This window comes from Chaetodon trifascialis, chromosome 19 (assembly GCF_039877785.1).
Source record: "Chaetodon trifascialis isolate fChaTrf1 chromosome 19, fChaTrf1.hap1, whole genome shotgun sequence".
NCBI lineage: Eukaryota > Metazoa > Chordata > Actinopteri > Chaetodontiformes > Chaetodontidae > Chaetodon > Chaetodon trifascialis.
Window position 1 is genome coordinate 9,139,379 of NC_092074.1, and position 15,380 is coordinate 9,154,758.

The 15,380-nt window shown below is 42.6% G+C and overlaps 2 protein-coding genes across 4 annotated transcripts; one reads left to right on the forward strand and one right to left on the reverse strand.

The window, feature by feature from the left end:
• The first annotated feature begins 211 nt into the window (after positions 1-211).
• gzf1 (GDNF-inducible zinc finger protein 1) lies at positions 212-5,285 on the forward strand. 2 transcript variants are annotated; one of them, XM_070988096.1, is made up of 8 exons: positions 212-326; positions 790-1,814; positions 2,035-2,218; positions 2,379-2,548; positions 2,694-2,788; positions 2,895-3,062; positions 3,205-3,362; positions 3,498-5,285. In XM_070988096.1, the coding sequence occupies exons 1-8, from the start codon at positions 219-221 to the stop codon at positions 4,248-4,250; spliced, it is 2,661 nt and encodes an 886-aa protein (XP_070844197.1). In that variant the 5' UTR covers positions 212-218; the 3' UTR covers positions 4,251-5,285. The 2 variants fall into 2 exon arrangements, with proteins under 2 accessions (XP_070844197.1, XP_070844198.1); XM_070988097.1 differs by lacking the exon at positions 212-326 and adding an exon at positions 345-402 and having other exon boundaries at positions 3,498-4,524.
• A 1,528-nt stretch (positions 5,286-6,813) lies between these two features.
• Positions 6,814-14,139, reverse strand: napbb (N-ethylmaleimide-sensitive factor attachment protein, beta b). 2 transcript variants are annotated; one of them, XM_070987320.1, is made up of 11 exons: positions 13,898-14,139; positions 11,927-12,006; positions 11,586-11,702; positions 10,700-10,746; positions 10,158-10,235; positions 9,968-10,023; positions 8,368-8,452; positions 8,166-8,270; positions 8,015-8,083; positions 7,865-7,915; positions 6,814-7,488 (listed from the first exon to the last, which is right to left on the reverse strand). In XM_070987320.1, exons 1-11 carry the CDS (start codon positions 13,996-13,998, stop codon positions 7,387-7,389), a joined length of 891 nt encoding a protein of 296 aa, XP_070843421.1. In that variant the 5' UTR covers positions 13,999-14,139; the 3' UTR covers positions 6,814-7,386. The 2 variants fall into 2 exon arrangements, with proteins under 2 accessions (XP_070843421.1, XP_070843422.1); XM_070987321.1 differs by lacking the exon at positions 10,700-10,746.
• Between the last annotated feature and the right edge of the window lie 1,241 nt (positions 14,140-15,380).

Sequence of the window (15,380 nt, forward strand, 5' to 3'; positions counted from 1 at the left end):
TAAATTGTTGTCTAGCTAAATTGGCTTGACAGTAATGCCTCGAAATGGAAAGTTGAAATAAATGTCAGAGGCGCTATTTTCCGGGCGATAACCGTCTGCGCTTATTGTAAACAAACCTGCTAAAATGATCCAGGAGCAGCCGATGAACTCGGCAAACCCAAAGTTTAAACACGACCATAAACGCAGCACTGATCCCACATCAGCCATCCCGGCACCGGATGTCGTTCAGTAAAAAGACATGTACCGTTTTCGCGAGCGATTTCTCCAGGAAATACCTTCCGCTGAGGGGAGCATTTGTGAAGGGCTGCCATTTTACCGAGCTTACGGTAAGAAAACCTGCTACATGTTGATGTGTGTTGTTCGCTGGCTGCCGTACGTAACGTCCACTGCGCTGTGTGTGCTGTAGGTTGAACGCCTGTCGTCGCATATCCGACCAGTTCGCTTCGTGTTGACAGTTAACGTTAGCTAACCCAGCTTGTCTGCCATTGTGTCTGTGATGCTACTGTTAGCAGTGAACATTACCAAGCACAAAAATGTAACCTTAGTCAGGCTTTAGTCATGGCGGTGTGGCTTTGTATGCTGGGGTTTGAGGTTTTTTAGGTGCACCTTATGTCAGAAAGGCTAGTTATTTTAGCAAACTCGCCAAGCATTTAGCTTAATACTGGCATACCGAGAGCCACTAACTGGGGCTTATAGTAGCACCATGTCCGTGGGTGTGAACAGCCTCTATGAAACACAGCTACCATAAGCATTACAAGTCACCATCCCTCCATTTGTTGTTCTTCTCAGCAGCACAAATGCATTATGGGGGTCCAAGTCATCCAGCTCACCTCTAAGTCCCACCATGAAAACGTCCTGTCTTCTCTGCACCAGCTGAGGCTGCAGGGGCACCTTAGTGACGTCACAGTGCAGGTAGACTTCCAGGGGGATGTGCAGGAGTTTCAGGCCCACCAGGTGATGCTGGCAGCATCCAGTGGTTACTTCAAGAGGATCCTTCTCTCTCACGATGCCACCCGAGACAAGTTGTCACTCTCAAATGTGCACTTCAATGACTTCTCTAAGTTCCTGGAGTTCGTGTACACCGGTAAAGTTGAAGTCGCCCGAGACAAGATTGGTGACGTTCAAGCAGCAGCACAGTTTTTGGACTGTGTGGATCTGGCAGATGTTTGTGGTGAGGCCATGAGTGCTGGCATTCTACAGAACCCTACAAGGAAAACATCTGCATCAGAGGTGGCTGAAAAAGATAACTCAGGTGGTGCAAAGAAAGAAAAGGGGACCAAAGGGAAGAAGCAGGCTAAAAGCTTACTTCTTAAGCGGCGGCGCTCTCCACAGAGCTCAGAAAAAGACGTTTCGAAAAGATGCGGGGCGAAGAGCACAGCGAAGGACGACACAAGACAAGGAAAAAATCTAAAACTGACCTTAGCTGGCCGTGAAGTCCTTCAGAGACGCTTATATAGTAAAAGAGAGGATTTTAACAGTGAAAACCAAATTAGCAGTGAAGACACAGATGTGTATGACTACAGGACTGAAGCCGAGAATCAGGCTGAGAAAGGAGATGAGTCAGCAGAGGAAATGCCAGCCGCTGATCTGGATGATTGGGAAGAGGAAGAGGAAGAACACAGTACCGATCATGGAGACAAGTTGTTGTTGTCTCTGGAGGAGCAGGAGGAGAAAGAAGAAGAAGAAGAAGATGAAGAAGAAGAAGAGGAGGCATGGTCCAAAGAGACATTTAAAAGAACATCTAAAGCCCAGTTCCAGTGTAATAAGTGCCAGCGGACCTTCCACTATGAGAAAAGCTACTTGAAGCACATCAGGTAGGACTTGCTCTTGGGTTTAATAATAAGTAATGTAATAACAATAAAGCATCCATACACAAAGAAGTTGGTAATTTTCTAACTGCACTGTGCTCTACAATGTTAACTTGGGTGAATCTTTTAAGGCAAGTTGGCCTCTAAAGCTGGAGCTTAATATCATGATAGCTGAGATCCTTTGTGCTCTGATATCGCTGCAACCTGTCTCTCCTTTCTCGGCCAGCACGTACCACGGAGTGAAAGCAGATGCCGTCTACCGCTGTGAGACCTGCCTGCAGACCTTCGCTAACCGTAGCAACCTGAAGATCCACGAGAAGCACGTTCACAGTACTGAGAGGCTTTTTTCCTGCAGCTCCTGCGCGAAGACCTTCAAGCGTAAGAAGGATGTCGTCCGGCATCAAAGACAGGTGAGCAGTAATGGATTCCACACGCTTCCTGTATCTAGAAATCACACACAGTATCATTGCTGTGATAAAACACATGCAACATAATAGAGAAGTATGCAAATCGTATTTATCTGCGTGTTTTTCCTCATCATTTCTCTCTTACAACCCTGTTGCTTCTCAGGTGCATGAACGTAACAACCTGCGGCATGTCTGCTCTGAGTGCGGGAAGTCGCTCAGCTCCAGAACTGCCCTGTTGTTGCATAAGAGGACGCACACAGGCGTGAAGCCTTTCGAGTGCACCGACTGTGGGGCCAGATTCACCCAGAACTCTGCCCTCAAGATGCACCGCAGGTACTGAGCGCACCGATGACGGCTGGTAAATGACCCACAGTTGGAGTAAATGCTGAAGACAGGCAGGATTATGATTGAGAGGTGACCGGCTTTGACATACGTTTAGGTATAAAATAGACTTAATTTGTCTGCTTCCTATGTGTAGGACTCACACAGGAGAGAAACCATTTCCATGTGACGAGTGCGACGCGCGATTCACTCAGAAGCACATGTTGACCTATCACAAGCGATCGCACACGGGTAAGAGTGATGCAGTTTCATTTTCTGCATCGTCCTCTTTAGTTTGAGGTGACCCAGTGAAGACAAGGTTATCCACACGTACCAGACCTGTTTTATCTCCTGGCAGGAGAGAAGCCCTTCATGTGTGAGGCCTGCGGGAAAAGCTTTGCATCTAAAGAATACCTGAGACACCACTCGAACATCCACACGGGGTCCAGGCCGTACAAGTGCGAGCAGTGTGGCCGAGGCTTCGCCCAGAGGAATTCCCTCCACCAGCATTTGAAGATACACACAGGTAAATGTAAAAAACACTGGCGTATATGCTGTTGTTCATTTCGAGGCATCATCTGCCTTTACAGCTGAGAGAGCAGTTTTCTTCTTCTGTTTAATTTGTGTGTTTCCTGACATGTGATTGTCGCCTGTCTGTTGATTGGTAGGGGAGCGACCATACAGCTGTAAAGACTGTGACAAGCAGTTCACCCAGCTCAATGCCCTCCAGAGGCACCAGCGTATCCACACAGGAGAGAAGCCCTACATGTGTGGTCTATGTAGACGCACCTTTACAGATAAGTCCACCCTTCGCAGGCACACTATGGTGAGCAGCGCTTATCTTAAACGCTATCAACAGTGTTGACTTTAGGGCATTAGGTTTTGTTGTGTCAAGTTGTGTTTAAAGTACTTTGACCCATCAGGCTGTGGTGAAAATAACCCAAGCTCTTCTAACCTTCAGATTCATGACTCAGATGCTCCTTGGAAAACCTACCTTGTGGTGCTGGAAGGAAACGTGGAGGACAAGAAACCCAAAAGCACCCCTAAGGGAAAGACAGAGAAAGCAGGAGCGGGAGACAAAAAGAGCGCCGCTAGAAAGGGTGGAGGTGGTGCTGCTGCTGCTGGCACTGATGCTGCTGCCAGTCCTGGTAAAACCCACACGGACTCCATTGTGGTGCCGGCTGAGCCTGTCACCCTCCCCACTGAATGGGCCACTCATGGGGCCATCGCTCTGGTCAGCCACGGCGCCCTTGGCGGGATCACTGTGATCCACACCGAGGTGCCGCCTGGGACCCAGATCCAGCCCATTGTGACCACTGATGGCACAGGAGCCAGTGTCATTTCCTTAGATGGATCCGCCATCCCTGTCCCGTTCTCTATACCAATGTCCATGGCTAACCCTGTCCCCTTGTCCTCAGACGCTTCCACCATCTCTCTCTCTGTTCCCACTCTCTCAGTTCCTGTCTCTGACGGCACGTTAGCGTCAGTCGTTTCCACGTCATCCGTCCTGGAAGCTGCTGCTTCACAGACCATTCTGGCTCCAGTTTCAGAAACTAAGGCCACCTCAGAGACGGATCTTTTGCAGCCTGATATTCAGACTGTGATTGTCGGTGATGAGGTTTCCAGCAAAGAGCAAACAGCTGCTGGACAGCAGAGGACAGCAGATAACCCATTAGCTGAACCTAAAGGGGCCCTAGCTCAAGATGCTGTGTAGAAAATATTAGGTGTGTGTAGGGCCTGAAAATCTCTTTTCAGTGTTATTTTATTTTGGTGTTGGCAGTGTCTGAATGTTTTTTTTTTTTTGATCACGTGTTTCATCATTATTATGATCTCAAATCCAAAGTTTCATTAACAGTATGGATGTGATGTTCTGTGTTTGTGTCTGTCAAGGTATTGATTAAAGATCAGGACAGCCTGCTGTGTTCTGGTCACATGTTTTACAGCTGTAACTGAGGTAGAATGAATTAAATAATAGTGTGCATCTAATATAATACACCATTGCAGTGCAGATCATATTGAATATGAATATAATGAAGGTGGTTGTTGATTGATTTCATGTAACATCACATCAGGTTCAGCACATTTTACCACTCAAATTAATATTAGACATCTGTTCCCGTTCCAACTTTGATATTCCGTGGGATGGTCTGGGAACCTTGTCAGAAGTCCTTGGCAGCTGCAGAACAGCGCCCCATGAATCCCCAAGTAGCTTTGGTACACCTTTGGAATGACAGCGTGCTTTTTGCAGCTCCGCTGATGATTTACGTTGGCCTGAATTTAAATGAAGTGGCTTCAATCCTTCAAGGTTCTGGCCCTTTTCTCTCTTTGGAACCATTTCCTCATAACCACAGCTGAGTTTCATGTTCGGCAGGTACCTGCTTGAAGTCCTTCAGGATTTATTCGGCTGCCTGCAATAACAAAGCGAAACAACAACCTCTGAAGTTTGGAATTCTTAACTCAGTGAAAAAATACCAGGCTGTGTAAAATAGATGGTGGCGTCTTTTCAGATGGGTCTCATGTGACAAGAAAATGTACATTTATTTTCTGGTAATGAATCACAAAACAGTTACCATCAAAACACTCAGTTCAGACGGTCCCAAGGCGGACGGATCACATTTTAATCTGTCAGCAGCAGCATGTGGGCAGGAAATGCAAACTCAGCATACTGAAGACATTGGATCACTGGGTGGGTTACTATGTATACTGTAATAGATGACTGATTAAATTGATAGATTACTTTTAAACTCCCATCAATCACATGGTCATGTTTTAGTATCAGGTTCCAGTTGACAGGGCAGCAAGAATGACAGAGGAATGAAGTAGATCAATAAGGATTATGTGAATTTCATTATATCAATTCATTTTGCTCAGAAGTCTAAGAAATATAATTCACCTAATATTAGCTTTAATTAATATTTAAACGGAGTAACAGTAAACATGATTAAAATAATAATTCCAATAGCCTTCTTTCTTCCACATTTTCCACTCCTGGAATAACAAAGGGAACACATGTGACATCCTAAATAAAAGATAATCATGATTGTATATAGATTTTTGTACTACTGGAAAAACACACAGTACTGCAATATTCCTGTGGGAAGTGTTGATGAAATATAATTAGTGCTCTATAATCAATATGCTATGTCTTCCATTTATAGCAGTGGGTAAAAAATACCAAGAAAAAATCAGCGTCCAGTTGAAAACGTGGATTCACATCAGCTGAAATTGTACTTTAGTAGCATACATTCCCATACTAACAACTTTACAGTGAGTCAAATTAGCACACAATTGCCCCACAGTGAAGCCTTTGGGGGCCCCTGGGCTCCTCTGTATCCTCCCAGAGGCAAATGAAAGCACCACGGGGAACACGAGGATCAGAGGAGACAAGCTGACTCAATGAAAAGCAGAAATGCACCTTACAGCAGGTGGAAGCAGTGATGAAATGTCATCCTGTATGCTGGTGATTAATTCATGATTCAATCTCGTCAAAGCCACCAGACTCCTTTGACAAAAACAGTAATTCTATCTTGGAGAACGTTCAATAATTGGAAGAATTTTTGTGTCTTTCTGATCATTATTTATTTATCTTACTTCATCTCTTCAGCTGCTACTCTGGTGGTGAAGTCAAAGATGAAAAAGGACAAAGTACAAGCTTCTGATTTAAGTAAAAATGATGTGCTACATATGCTACTCAACACAGATTAACACAAAGGCAGGACAGCACAGCTGGGATATCATATCTTTATTATTGTCCATTCGCACAAGCAAACAGATCATATCCAAGGTCCATCATCATTCCACCTGGAAGAAGCTGGATACGCAGGGCGACTGACCCTTGAGTAAAAACTTTGGTCTGGCTCACGCTAGTGAATGTAACACAACACTGAACTATACAAAAGACATGCTTAGCGACTGGCCATTTGGAAGGTGCACCGCAGAAGCACACCATCGATGATAAGTTCACATCACGACACGGCACGAGATGAGTGACTAATGATGCTTGTTAACCCCAAAAAATACATCCCTGGAAATAAGGAGCACAGGTTTCCACGTCAGTGCTTTTGATTCAAAAATACATTTTCCACAGGCAAACTATAAATCACAGCTTACAGATTCAAACATTCAAAGTAGTATTACATCGCCAAATCTCAAAGTAAGAATAATCCTAAAATAAGGGAATCAGTATGAATGTGTACGGTCGTGATTAGATACAAATGTTTAACAGTCTACACTTGGTGCATATCATCGCCCTTCTTCAAGAAGAGTCTCTCCACACGGTGATTGTAATGACTTTAGTTTTCAGATCACAACACTGATTTGATCCCTTCTCTTCTAGTCCAACAGATAAAAAAAAATTAAGATAATGGGACATTCTTGAACTCCATACACACCATGATAATCTTATGTACAAACTGAAATGATTAAATAATCTGTTTAAATAAGATATAATAAACTAGATTAAAAAAAACAAGCTGCATCTGACTAGGAAACAATAATTGTACAAAACATGCGGTGCCTGTTGTCAATACTAACATCAGTTTCAATACAATATACCGCTCTGAAACCCCCCCCCAGGACAGATTTCAGCAGAAAAGGTATGCAGCAATCCTCTAGACAGAGGTGAGGGCGAGAGGATTTACATTCTGATTCGATTCAGATGTGCTCGTAAGGAAAGCAAAGATAGTACTGTGACAGTGTAGCAGTGAGCAGTGGAATATTGAAAATCATCAGCAGACATTCGTCTCCAGATGCTATACGCAGTGACGTGACTGAAGGAGTGTGTGTCTGCGTGTGTGTGAAAGCATGCGTGATGGATTTGTCCCTCCGTGCTGCGTTCCGCGGGTTTCCCTTCATTTCAGATCGCCTTCGTCGCCCTGGATGGTCTTTTTGATGCGCAGCAGGAGGGTCGTGTGCCACTGGTCCAGGCGTGAGATGGAGTCGAACTCTTTTACCTGCAGGTCGCAGAGAGAGGCTGAGATATGATTTTTTTTTTTCCACTCAAATTAGGATTACAGTTGGAAGGCTCTGCTCACTTGGCTTCATTTGTTACAGTCAGATGAGGACTCTTCACTCCTCTCTGACTTTGAGTTAACTTTGAGAAATATTTTAGAAGCTCAGCTATATATGCTTACACTGATACACTCATCAGTCTGCACCAGTGCCACATAAACACACGGTCCTGAGAGACTGAGTGGATACCTGGGATCCGGCTTTCAATTTCCTACAACACACGAGGGATCCAACAAAAGTACGAGAGCTGAAGCAGTGGGACTCCTGCGCTCTCTAAAAGCTTTGTTTTAAAACTTTCTTAGGGTATACAAGACTTACTGCCTCTGTGAAAGCCTCACTGTTCTGTTCCTCATGAGCCTCAAGAAGTTTCTGTTAAGACAAAAAAAATATATAGGTTACTCATAGAGACTGAATAGATTAAAGGGGAAAAGTAAGCCATCAGATTCCTCAGAGTTAGCATCAAGTTACCTTCAACAGTTTGCATTCTCGAGAGTCTGAGAACGCCGGGAACATCTCCTCATATTTTTCAACCGCAATCTGTGGAGAGACTTTGTGTTAAAATTCCACCGGCACCCCCTGTCCCAAATCCTGGGGCTGAACCGCAGAGGTATAAACTCGCCTTAGCGTTGAGCTCGTCGACGATGAAGTGACAGAGGGAGGCTTTGAAGAAGTACTCTTTGGCGCTGTATTTCAGCAGTGGGTTGTCCATCGTGTTGGCTCCGACCTAGATACACGCAAATCATACAAAATGCATTAGAAATGACACAGCGAAGTCAGCGCAGCCGGAGAAAGCATGACGCACAAACACAAGCAGTGCACACCTGCTCGTAGATCTCGATGGCCTTCTGGTACTGCTCCAGCTGAGCGCAGTAAGCCCCCACCTTCAGCAGACACTTGTTGGCAGAACTAAGGAAAATTGCACAAGGTACACGACATTTAATACAACACAAACTATGAGAGCAACATATCTGGCGTATGTGATGTTGATTGATCTGTGCAGGTCAACAGTATGTGACTCCAGAATGGAGCAGAGTTCTGATCTTTGTCCTTTTTCGTGGCAGATGTTTTGTCATAGTAGGAGAGCCACAGCTGGACCCAATGCATCAACAGTGGCTCTGTTCTATTTACGAGTTCCAGTAAGTCATGACAGTGTGACAGCGAGCCGGCACGCACAATACCAAGGACCCTGGATCTGTGGCAGCCGCTGGAAATGTAAAGCAGTCATTATGAACTTTATTATTTGCACCTGTGCTTTTCCCTCTGCGACATGTCAGCGTGTCGGCTGTGGATCTCACTGCTTGCAGCACAACTCTTGATTCATGTTCGTTTCTGAGCTGAAGCAATCTTGAAAGCAGCTTCATTTTGAACTGAATGCAAATGTGTGTACACAGTCTGACTTTCTGTAACTTTCTGTACTGCAGACTCTCCACTGCCACGAGAGGAGGTCACTGAAATCCATTCAAAAACCTGGTAAATGTTGCCTCGCTGACCACAGCAGCAGACATGAGAGCATGCAGACAGGCTGTTTTGTCACTGCAGATATTTTGACGTGTCACAGCAGGGAAAACACAGGCGGAAGTAAAGTAATACTGAGTGCAGTCCATAGCCAGCTGCTGTGCATGCAGGCTCACATGTAATGTAATCAGTGGCAGCTGTGCTTTCCCTGCTTTCTAAATGTAAAAGCTCTCCAACACAAAACAAGCCCTGTTTCATGTCACCACTTGTTGAAATTGTTAACATTAAAAATACTAACTTGACTAATATCAATATAAAATGAAAAACTGAAAGTGCTTTGTCAAGTTGTACAGAAGTAAAAATCAGTGTACTAAAGCTAAATGTTATTCACTGGGGAACATGTCCTCATATCACCAACCTACTATTTTGTGTTATCAATAGTAAATCATTATATGAGTGATCCTTGCTTGATGGAAATCAATAGGCTCACATCTGACTGCCATAGTGATATTTAGAGAATCATTAAATTAAGGTACCGATGCTTTCTCTTCTTAGAAATTAAACCCTGATTCCCAAAAACTCAGTTTAAAACATTGATGAAAACAGAATGCACTCATTTGCAAATGAACTATGTTCACCGATAATGGTTTTAAGAAGTGTTTCTGAGCCCATGTAGTAACATCCTTTATACAATCATGTGTTCACAAAGTGGTGAACTCGCTTCATCCTCGCTTGTGAACGACTGAGCCTTTCCAGGATGCCCCTTTCATACCCAATCATGATACTCTCACCTGTTACCAATGAACCTGTTTACCTGTGGAATGTTCCAAACAGGTGTTTTTGGAACGTTCCTGTCCCAACTTGTTTTGCTATAACTTCTCACACATAAACATGGCTGCATCAGATTCTACAGCTAAAAAAAAACACTGATAATATAGTATATCCTAGTAAAAGTGACATCAGTACCTGTTGGATTCTTCTCCTTTGTAGTAGTCTGCGGCTTGTTCATAATGTGCGATAGCCTTTACAAAAGAAAAGCAACAAACACTGTTGTGTGTTCCTCAAAACAAACATGATGGTCGCTATAATGGCAGTATTAATAATTGTTACTCGTATTCAGGGATTATGCAAGTTCTGATTATGTTCTATGTCATACCTTTTCTATATCCACCAGCTCAGACTCATAGATCTCTGCGATACTGATGTGGTGTTTGGCTGCAATGGTGAATCTTCCCTGGAGGAGGAGGAGGAGGAGTAGGAGAGGAGAAATCATTACTAACTGGATCTATCCACAGACGCCTCTCAAGTCAATGAAAGTACTGTGTTACATTCTCAGTGCAGAGAGCCGAGGTCGAGTAATAGCCTGTGGCTTCGTGTCCACAAGGTTCAGCTTTTGAAAATAATCCTCTCTTAAGGGAAAAACAAGTAAGCAATGTGATCAAGGTGTCAGTGTTAAATAAATAAACTTGTGCTCTATGAATATGTTAATATGGGAACAAAAGTATGTGGAAGTGGGAGGAAAGGCAGGGACAGTCTGGCACATCAGTGCATGTGAAGTCATCTCGATGATGTGATATCCAGAACTAATACTGCAGAAGTCACAACTCAGCACGTCTCAGGCATAAAAATAAAAACGATTGGACCAAATTTACTGTCGTGGGTAAGAACGCAGACGGACACTTTCTATATTCATCTTACCATGTCTGTGTATATATCGATGGCAGCATTTAAACACTTGATTGCCTCTTTTGGAAGCATTAAGGGAAGAGGAGGGAAAAGTCAGACATCATGTTAGTTATGTTTGAATCTAACAGAGCCCTGCACAGCACCTCTCTCTGCACCAGCCTACACGCTACATATGTTGCATGCAGTCCAGTGTTACACATGACATACATACATATATACATACATACATACATACATGATACAACACCAAAGCACAAGCAAGAGCCTCTTCTTCTTTCTACAAAACAAATCAGCCAGCTACCACCCCCCAGACCTATGGCTAAATCTATATATAGGACAATATTAAATGAAGCCACAGAGAGAGTGAAGAGCACCATAAATCAACTAATGGTAAATGCCATGCAATTCAAGGGCAGTACCGCGAGCACATCAATTAGCATTAAAGTATAATTTAAGTATCAACAGCAAAGGAACTAAGGCAGACTGTTGAAAGTGAGATCTGCCTCATTATAACTCATGTGACTCATAGGTAGGAGACTGGGGACATCAAATGTTTTGGCAATCTAGAAAATCTCTAAACATCTACAATGACGTCAATCTCTGGAGACTTGACTAATTTCCTATTCGAGGACATGTCCTATTCGAGGACATGTCCCAGGTGAGTGCTCTTATTTCCACACAGCTACATGTGGGAATCCTCCAGCTTTACTACAAACAGTCTTCATGAAAGCACTCTTAATGACGAATATTTTTTCATCATGGATGTGTTAAACGACAGCAATAACTGTCATTTGTACATATATTCCATTAATAAATTCATTTAAAAAAATCAGGCACTAAAATATAAGACATGGTTTGAAATTAGGTTTGAACTTAATCAGTTACCATGCCGCCTCACCGTTAGGGTCAGACTTCTTGTAAGCATTTCCTGCATCGATAAAGCTGGTGGCACAGTCGTGCTTGTTCTGCAGCTGCATGTGGAGACGTGCGGCCTTGCAAAATGCATTTCCAGCAGCTGAAGACAGAGCAAAGAAGGACAGAAACGTTCACACACACACATACTCTACAATTTGCATTTAGCTTACACTGTAATTTATGCACATAATTCCACCCTTTTACTTGTGGCACCTTCACAAGTGCTGCGCTTTGCAGTTACAGTGCCAAAAAAAAGCACATAACCCTACAGCTTCTGAAGTGCAATGAACTTGATCATCTTTAGTAGAAAAGAACTTATCGCACCGCTCCAGTTCTTGGCCATCTTGAACATGTTGGCAGCTCTGCAGTACATCTCACATGCTTCTTCCACTTTGTGATGTCCTCTGGACAAAGAGAAATATATACAAATAAATTTAGTACAAAAAAAAAAAAAAAAAAAAAAATCAGAGTTCTCAGACTGAAGTTCAAGCTACATCTAATAACTTATGCCTAAATGGCACCACAGGGTGATGAACTGTGCAACGTGCCAAGCTGTTGCATTTCTCAGGGAGATGCAATGCTCAGATTATAGTGTATAAATCCCTTTAAACAGGCACTATAGATCTTCCTCCCTTCGTGGCAGGAAGTGGACCCATGGGAGTTCCCTGAGGTTGCAATAATACTCCATTCAATCATTGCAGAGGATTACATCACTGCTTGGTCAGCCACAGAATTACCAGTATAAAGCCTGCCAAGAGTTAGCACGCACCAGAACTGCAGAGTAGTAACATCTGGGGGTCACCTAGGATGGAGCTGTGGAAAAAACTGAGTCACAGTGACTCCTGGCTTTTTGTATTTTGGGCCTATCCAAACACAGCCTTCCTTACTTGTCTCTATTACGTGGTAAAATATTCAAACATAAGATGATATGCATTTACTAGATTTAAATGACAACATATTTCTGACCTCTACAAGGTCAGTGGTAGATAATAAGTCTTGGCTAGGAGTGTCTGTAACCTCTGTGCTGACAGCCGTTTGGGACACATGAATCATATTTTTATATGTATAAGAATGCAGACATAAAGAACGAGGGGAAGTAGGGAAAATTACTTGCCAGCCCTTTGTCTGTGGTTAAATGAACTGTGGTACTACCAGTCAGATAAGCCATGACCTGAGTCTAATTAATTTTTGTTGAACTTCATTCCAGCCTGGCGCCACTGTCATTACTGTATTGCATATGTTGCTTGTACTCAAAAGCTAAAACATCAATCTGAAGCAGAGGTTCAGCAGGACGGCTGAAACCTTCAGCATCTATCTTATCACAGCACTTGGCAATATGGAAGTTAACTCAGGTGTTAATGAGCGCATAGATGAAAGTAAGCATTATTCTTGAACCATGTTAGAAATACTGTTGCATTAAAGGCAATCATTTTATTGCTTTAGGGATTATGACGTTAGGTCAGAGAAGAATGTGTTTGGGCTTTCACAGAAAAGCACATTTTCCACAAAAACTGGTGTTCCTTGACCTGAATGTGATAGATGCCAATTTATGCCAATGTAGACACTTCCTCAAAACAATGACTTAGTATCTCAAAATAATGAATTAGTATCTTAAAATGAGTTAATATCACAAAAATAAAGAGAAACTTTCTCAAAATGATAGCTAAGGATATCAAAATACTGATTTACTATCTCAAAATAATGAGAAATATTATCAAAATATTAACTAGGTAATTATATTGAGGTTTCTAAATCATTATTTTGAGACACTGAGTCACTACAGCTAACAGGATCTTTTTTCCCATGATATTGGTGCACACGGGCTTCCGTAGAATATAGAAATATATCCAGGAGTTGAAATTAACCCTAAAGAAATCAACTGTTCAGAAAATATAACGACATATAAACACTGACATACATGTCACCTTGCATAAAGCGGCTGGGTGCAACTATACAAAAGGTTACAAATAAAACTGACATCTTAACCCTTCAGTTTAGCTTGAAACAGTGAACTGCGTAGCTGCCAAAGCAGCGCTGGGTCCAGGACAGAGTCGTGATCTGCTGGCTTGTGTACAGTGATAATATGAGCTAACTTAGCTAACTGACAGGGAGATATGACACTGGATGTCACGTGCCGTCTCCCTGTGGTTTAGCTAAACTTCTACAGTGTCTCGCTCGTTCACACATGTATAACTAACTGAATGTGTGTCTTCATGGATACAGGCTGTGTGCCAACTTTGCTGCTAACAGTTCACGCTTGCTAGCTGTGTGTTCTTTGGTGCAGTGCTGTCTTACCCTCCAAACATCCCTCCCAAAAAAGAGCCAGAGGACTTGACTTTTTTGTCAGCGTCGGCCATGAGCTGAATGGCCTCCTTCTCTTTCCCAGAGTTGTCCATTTCGTCGCTTTATCTGGAACAAATTTACAGAAGGATAAAAAAATGCACCGCAGAGGTTTCCGCTGTGTACAGTGAGGATTACAGTCGATGGGTTTATTTTAACGTGGGCGTGCACCTGCTGATGGCTTAGGCGAGCACCGTGGCATCACGGGAGTTTGAGTGCTTTACATGACGAGCACAGTTTGCATCAAGGCAAAAAGAAACTACAACTCCCGGTGAAACACAACGTTATTTTTTATATCCCCAGTTACGTAATCCCTAATGGCTACTCGGGAAAACATATCCAATGTTTATTTACTTTCTGTTATTAAATTTCACACAATATCAAATAACGCTTTGTTTTCACTTCTCTGAAAGTTAAAATACAACATCTTTTTGTCCGAGAAATCCTAAAGGAACAACCTGCACAGTGCACTTGGTTTATCTGTACAGCAGAGGGCGCTAAAATATTACAACTAACGCCACACAGGTATCAATTAATTTTGAGACCAGCCTTCGATTCATAAGATTGCATTTCTACTAGAGTTGAAGCGCCTTTGAAGGTCGACACAAGACATAAGAAACGCACAGCTGTCACTATTAAGATAAATGACTAGTTTACTAAAGTAAGTGAGCATCTTTTAAGGTACTTGTACTTTGTGTATTTTCATCCAAAACATTGTATTTTTTCACTCAATAACATACATTTTACAGCTTGTAGTTATGTCGCAGTTACATTAATATATACCATATGACGTCTATTGAAGCATACATTTATCAAGAGTGTATAATGTAGTGTGTGTCAATTCAAATAAGCTTCACCTAAAAAAAAAATTGAATGTAACAAGTCAAGCCTGTTAGTCTACTTGCATAAAATGGTCCCTGCTGTGCCACTGACATACCTAAGTGAAGGCAATTATCAGGTTTCTGAACATAATATTTCAGAAATTAAAATATTGATTAGTGATAAATCAGTTTCAAGGTTCATGCAGGTAACTACTGCCCAAGACAGTCACCATTCAGATAAGAAAGAAAATCCACATAATCAGCGGTGCCACTTCTAGGACTGAGTGTGCATGTGTTATCAAAATGAATCATGAACTGAGTGAACTGCAGTGCAAGCAGTGTTACAAGGGTGGAGACATTTATCTTCAGGGCAAAGCTGATCTTACTTTTAAGATGGGCACACTTGTGAGTGGAAACAAACTTATTGCATAAGTCACTAAAATTGCCAATGGAGTCTGCCTGAAAGTCTGTTTTTGCATGAAGCCAGGACTGGATTTTGTCCCCAGTTACACTGAAAGTGCATTCAAAAGGATCTTTTGGCCAGTATGAGCAGGAGGAATGCTTAAAGCAAAAAACCCTGTTCTAATAATAATACAGGTACCTGATTGTGAACCTGT